Raw genomic sequence first — 7,500 nt, 5'->3', positions numbered from 1 at the left:
CTGAACAAAATGTCCCTTTTTTTAACAAATTTTGTTGTATTATATTTTATATTAAAAACGGTTGTCAAATTGTCAACTGCAATTATCATTTAAAACAATACAAATGTTCATTTACACAAACTGCTTCATCTTGCATACTAATTTTTTTTTTCCCAGCATGTTTTTTGTTTAGAGGAAAAATCCCTTCATTTACTTCTCAACAAGCAGCAACTATAAACCTTTAAATGTCTAAATTAAAGATTGAATATACGGCTTTGCATTTTTTAAAATACACTTTTAGATATAAATACCCTTAATTAAGGTTTTATATAATTATAATAAGCAAAAAATCTTATTGAAAAAAAACAAAAAATTTATCCTATTATTCAATTAATCGAAGAAAGAAAAAACTTCAATTGTCCGATTGATCGAATATTAAAAATAAAATTGTTACTAAAATTATTATAAAAGTAGCAGTTGCAGCATTATATAAAAAATTGTTTTGGTCCAACATGCACATTTGTTTCATTGAATCATCATTAAATTATTTATTTAAAAATTGTTTTAGAAACAATATAGGATCATTTGTTGCATAATTCTAAGCCCCGCCCATCAACGTAACCTTAACCAATCAGAGCATTGCACACAAAAGTTATGTAGTGATGGATCGTTCATCCTGGAGGCTGGCGGGCGATTGGTAAACGGTTTGTATATGAGTTTGTTGAACAATTTAGCAGATGTGAAAAGGTGTTTAAAGCTCATGAGTGATTTTTTTCGTTCACATATCGTTGCTTGTCTGATAGTTTTTCCATCCGCGGATAGTCGCGACTAAAGGACATTGTTATCTTCATCGTCCAGCTACGACGACACGACACAACACAACAACTTGTACAGAACCGGAGACGTGTGAGACGTGATTTTAAAAGCAGGAGAACTGGAGGAAGTGTTTCATAGCCGGATACGTGCCGGAGCCGGAGGGGGGAAGAAACACAGAGATCAATGCGGGGTTTCCAATTAGTCTCGATTGGCAGCGGTGGAGGGAGATTAGCACCCGAGTGTCGATTAGATTTCCTGCTCTGTCACACAGCCAAACAAAGTTAGCTCTTTGAATAATTGCTATGGCGGAGATGCGGAAGAAAACAGAAGATCGATGAGGAATTGTCGAATTGATGACAGTGCAGACGGTGAAGATATTCTTCATAGAGAACAATATGAGCCAAGGCAAGTCGGATACACGGCTTTTAGATGTTTCCCAGAAGCAAGATGAAGAGAAAGAAGAATCGAGACCTCCCATTTCCTAAGTCCTATTTTCTGACTTTGGAAAAAAAAAAATTGCCAAAAGTATTTGGACACCTGATTGTCACAGCCATACGTGCTTCTTCGCCAAACTGTTACTCTAAAGTTGAAGGCGCACAATTGCGCAGAACGTCTTTAGATTCAGGAGACATGACGTTTTCCTTTCACTCGATCTAAAAGACCAAAACCTGTTCCAGCTCAATAAAGATCTGCTTCACATGCGGTTGGAGTAAAAGATCTCCTGCTATATGCCCTATTGAACACCTTGGGGTGAATGTGAATGCTGACTGCACCCCAGGCCTCCTCACCTCGCCAGCATCAGTACCTGATTTGACTAACACCCTTGTGGCTGAATGAATTTCCACAAAATCTAGTGGAACATCTTTTCAGAAGAGTGGAGCTCATTATAAGTGCAAATGGGGACTCAATATGGAATGAGATGTTCAGAAAGCAGAAACATGAATACAATTTGTTTTGCAGCAACACTTTCATTTTTAGGGTCTAAAACATTCCTTTATTTCACAGAAGTGAAGAAGACGAGAAGGAGAAGATGCAAGGCTCGATGCCTAATAGGAAGTGTGGCAGGAGTTCATTTCAGGATTAACGCCTACTATATAATCCATACTCAGTATCTTCATTTCTTAATCATTTCCTTTAATCCCTTATTACAGAAAATTCGGGACCACGAGAAACATCCCGGGACACGCAGGCACGTTGAACACAGCATTTCAGGAAATCTGATTTATGAACACAAACACACACACACACACACACACACACACACACACACACACGCAGCATGCAAAGAAGATCTGACTCTTGTCGAATGCAACATTTCAACAAATTCATTTTAAATTGAAATTATAGATGTTAGACCTTTACTGGCAATATAACCTTTAGTCATTAACATATGCACACGCACACACACAGACACACACACACACAAACACACACACAAACACACACACGCTTGTCGCTGATCAGTGTGCACAATTGATCTTTTCTCTATCGAACCATCAGCATGATGCCTTAAAATCCCTGAAATCTATTCAAAAACCATAAACACCAGGCCATTGAAGGTAGCATGTCCCAAAGTTTTTAGGAGTTCAGCCCAGGATAAGTGTTATTCTTCAAATCACATCAATTCATTCCTCAATATCTGCTCAGAGAACACACGCAGACATCAAATCGGAGGCTCGTGGAACACAGCAGGATTATTTTCAGAGTGAACGTGTGAAATGAAATGAAAAAATGAAGAAAAAAAAAAGCAAGAGAATACCAGGTGCTGTTGAACACTGCATTTAAGGAAAATATTACAGGATTGAACCAGTGGTAGATGTTGGATCAGATCAGTGTGTATCATCATTAAAAAACATTCTTTTAATTTAATTGGAGTTTTATATGAAAGTAAAAAAAAAAAAAAATGCCTAGAAAAAAACGAGGGTCATTGAATGCTGCATTCGGGGATGATTATTCTGAGGATGCGCTTTGCTTCATTATAAAAATCCGTCATTAAATATCTCAAATGCAAGAAACAATCACCAAACAAATAAACAAACAATAACAAGATAGAAATATTCTTGCCTGGTAAATTAGGAGCGCCATTGAATGCTGCATTTAGTGCACAGCCTTCGAATACAAAACCTCACACACATCAATCAACACATAATGCACACACACACACAGACTTATAGCTTGACATCACACATCACTGCACACACACACACACACACACACACACACACACACACACACACACACACACACACACACACACACACACACGTGCAAACCACCTCCTCTACACACACACACACAACTATTTAGTTATAAGGCCCAGCATCATACATGTCATTCCACACACACTTTGATATTAAGGTCAGCATCACAGACATCACACACACACACACACACACACACACACACACACACACACACACACACGTGCAAACCACCTCCTCTACACACACACACACAACTATTTAGTTATAAGGCCCAGCATCATACATGTCATTCCACACACACTTTGATATTAAGGTCAGCATCACAGACATCACACACACACACACACACACACACACACACACACACACACACACACACACACACAAACATACACACACATGATTTTGTATAAAGCCCAGCATCATAGATGTCACTCCACACACACCCACACACACAAAACCATTCAGTTATAAGGCCCAGCATCATACACGTCACTCTGCACACACTCTGATATTAAGCACAGCATTATAGACGTCATTCCACACACACACACACAGACACACACACACACACACACACACACACACACACACACACACACACTGTTCGAGTGTGTAGTGAGTGCTTGAGCCACACGCCAACAGCAGACAGTAGTAAAGTAGGTTCCTACCTTTGAGCACACTTTGTCCATGCAGTAGATCCCTGGAGAGACTCAGGGAATAAAGGCTTTGTGAAAATCCTGACTTGCACGCTGGCGTATTCTTCTGCATCTCCCCGAGCAGCCCCTGTGAACCAAAACACACACACACACACACACACACACACACACACACACACACACAGTATTGATTTTCTGTGGACCACAATGACCCTGATATGAGGAGTAAGATCATGGACAGGATGATCTTAGCAGCTCAGAGACAGAGAGTGCGTGTGTGTGTGTGTGTGTGTGTGTGCGTGCGTGTGTGTGTGTGTGTGTGTGTACACATTCAGGCTGAGCATAGTAAACTTCTAAAGCATAAGATAAGAAGAAAGAATACTAAAGAAAATCCCAAAAGAAAAAAAATATGTGTGCTTGGTGTTTAGTGGTCACTTCACACTCTTTTTGTCCTCCACACACACACACACACACACACACACACACACACACACACACACACACACACACACACAGCTAACAAATATGCAAATGAGCCTGTGTTCATTTAGTTCAAGGGCACTTCACTCCCTGTTCCCTTCACTCCAGTGCAAAGTGTGAAGTCACTCCAGGGTCAAGAAAAGAGAGAGAGAGAGAGAGAGAGAGAGAGAGAGAGAGAGAGAGAGAGAGAGAGAGAGAGAGAGAGAGAGAGATGAGTAAATGAGAAGATGAGAAGACAAAATTTGCAATACAAGCAGCAAGCAAGAAAGAAAAATCTAAGGAGCAGGCTGGAGAATGGAGAGGTGAAGAAAGAAAAGTGAAAAAAGAAGAAAGAAAGAAAAAGGTGGGAAGAAGAAAAAAGGTGGAAATCCTGTTACAAGTACTTCAGAAGGAAAAGGAGAACGGGGAGAGAGAAGAGAGAGGGATATGAAAAATTTAATGAATTACAGAAGAAAAATGAATGATAAGGAACAGAGGGGGCGAGGAGAAAAGGACAAGATGGGGGGCTGCAGGAGAATAAAAGACAGAGAGAGATAGAAGAGAGGAAAATAAGAGAGAACTGTAAGGGGAGATTAGAGAGAAAAGTGAGGAAGAAGAGCAAAGGAAGAAAGGAAGACAATGAAAAAAGGAAGAAGTGATGGCTGGATCAAAGAAAGAATTAGGAAACGAGTAGGAAGGAAGGAAAGATGGAAAGAAGAAGGAAGGAAGGCTGGGTGAATAGATGGAAAGCAGAAATGATGGAAGAGAAAAAAAATTGGCAAAGACAGGTAGAAATAAAATTAACTAATTAGAAAAAAAAAGGAACACCTTAGTTCAAGCATCTCATTTGCATATTCATGAGGTTAGTAATGACATGCGCTGTAATCTGCCCAATCAGTGTCGAGTTAGCGTCAACGTGACATGTTAATAAACTCCCTGTACTGATTATGGGAAATTATGAGATGTGGCGACACGGTTGCCATGATCACTGCGCCGGCGCCGCATCGGGATCATCATCATATACTTAAATTTATAAAAATATTTTTTTTTAAATACATGAAGTAGAATTTTTTTAGTGCTCCAATGTCTTATTTAGATCCTGAAAGAACATTTCAGTGGAGGGGTTCTGAAGCAGTTTCATCAGCAATAATGACCTGAAGATCACACACACACACACACACACACACACACACACACACACACACACACACACACACACTATATATATGGACAAAAGTATGTTGACAACATGCATTTCATCTCATGTCACGTTTAGCTCCATAACCTTCACTCTATTATGTAGATGTTCCACTAGATTTTATGGAGATTCATTAAGTCACAAGGGTGTTAGTAAAGTCAGGTACCTATGAGGAGGCCTGGGGTGCAGTCAGCATTCGCATTCATCCCAAAAGTGTTTAATATGGCTCTATAGCAAGCCACCCAAGAATTTTCTACACACTTCCAAGTGTCATGCTGTAACAGGTTTGGTTCTTCTAGTTCAAGTAAAGGAGAAATTCAATGCTTCTGCAGTGATTCAAAGACTTTCTATAAAATTGTGTGCCTCAAACTTGGAGGAACTACGAACGGCTGGAAAACCAAGACGGACTATGTGGAGAAAAGCATTCGAACGTTTTCCCAGGATAAATCCATTAATCACCACCATCATCTTCCTCGTCATCGTTCTGTTCTCAGCAGAAACCCGGCTACGACCGCGGCCGCAAACCAGATCCGATATACTGTTCTCAGGTGCTTTTTTCTTTTCCTGGTGCAATTAAATCAATCATCAGCTTCCACCTTGGAAATGATATTTCTCTTTGTGCCACCAAATATGGTATTACCATAGTGGTGTCTACAAAACTTCAGAAACCAGAAGGTATGCAGAAGAACTTTTACCCCACAATGGATCTTTTTTTTTTTCTGCGGTTCCTTTGAGAAGAATGAAAAAAAAAACATTAAATGAAAAGCTAATGATGAATTTCTAGTTCTTTGTGTTGCACCTTCCTTTAAATTTCTCCTCTGTCCCGACTTCTACTGTGTCTCAGAACCTTTTCGGGCCATTTTCAGCATGCAGATGGAAATCTAATCTATCCAATTATAGTCCCACACGATTCCCAGCTACTTTATATCAAAATGTCGCCTGGACAATGAGATCGGATTTGACCTCTGAAATGGACTTTTGGAGCAGAACGATGCATTTGGGGAAAATAAAACAAACTTCTTTTTTTAATCATCATCATCATCAAAAGCACATTTCTCTTATGGAAATGATTCTTCAGGTCTTTGTGGTTTTCAGCAGAATATGGACAAACCCTGAATCTAACTGAGTTTCACTGTTCAGGTGAAGAAAAAAAAAACTTCTGGTGGAGACAGAAATGTTGAAAGAAAGAAAGAAAGAAAGAAAGAAAGAAAGAAAGAAAGAAAGAAAGAAAGAAAGAAAGAAAGAAAGAAAGAAAGAAAGAAAGAAAGAAAGAAAGAAAGAAAGAAAGAAAGAAAGAAAGAGCAGCGCAGAGAATAAAAAGGTGGAGAAAGAAAAGAAGTGATAAAAAAAGAAAAGAAAAACTGTGGAACTTCTGATGCATAAGTAGAAAGAGAATAAAAAAAGATGAAGGGAAACGGATAATAGAAAGAAGGGAAGGATGGAGGTAGAAATGTTGCCATTGAAGAATCATTTCCAGAATCACTTTGTTTCCTGCGACATCAAGGAAGTAAAGGTTAAGGATCTGTTGGTTTCCAGCCACGGAAACTTCGCAGGAACCAGAAGCTCTAATCTCACTTCTGAGAAATAATCATCAGATTTCTCCTCTCCGCCATGTCAAAGCCCCGATACGCTCCGACTTTTACACAGCCGACTGATCGCCTGAGATCTGATCTACACTTCGGAAATTCAAAGGGTTCTTCAGCAGGATGCCACAGAAGAACCATTTTACAGCAGATCCCACGATTAAATGAATAAACCTTCCATAGTGTCGCTGGAAACGGTTCCTTCAGAGTGAAGAGAAAGATTGCTTTATAAGATAACACGGTTCCTCTCCAGTTCCTCTAAAAGGACAACCAGTGTATGTGAAGAACTTTGCTTGATTTTAAACAGCAGTCTGATCAGGGATTAGATTTCCCTGGCTGACTTTCACAAAAACATCACAAAAGATCTGAGTTACAATTTTACCCCAAAATATTTTAGAAAAAGATCTAAAGAGCCACTTTTACCCGTGTTTTACCAGCATGCACGTGATCAAAGGTTAGAAACGATCCTTGGATGATCTTATTGTGAGGAACCAAACACGATGACCAGTAACAACTTCACATCACTGCGTTTGCTTCCAAACATCCTGTTAAGAGATCCGATCGACCATTTCCAAATTCATTGATCGACCAAATTCCACATA

At 39.4% G+C, this 7,500-nt stretch overlaps 1 protein-coding gene across 2 annotated transcripts in view; it reads right to left on the bottom strand.

The window, feature by feature from the left end:
• Positions 1–7,500, bottom strand: part of LOC310714857 (cadherin-4-like) — a 346,409-nt gene that overhangs the window by 337,203 nt on the left and 1,706 nt on the right. For both annotated transcript variants that reach the window (XM_083520863.1, XM_083520864.1), the window contains exon 2: positions 3,671–3,785. In XM_083520863.1, coding sequence (XP_083376989.1) covers positions 3,671–3,785 — 115 coding nt within the window. The remainder of the gene's footprint in view (positions 1–3,670; positions 3,786–7,500) is intronic.

The sequence above is a fragment of the Silurus aristotelis genome (genome assembly GCF_946808225.1).
Source record: "Silurus aristotelis genome assembly, chromosome: 19".
NCBI classification, from domain to species: domain Eukaryota; kingdom Metazoa; phylum Chordata; class Actinopteri; order Siluriformes; family Siluridae; genus Silurus; species Silurus aristotelis.
This window is presented reverse-complemented; position numbering and strand designations above follow the sequence as displayed.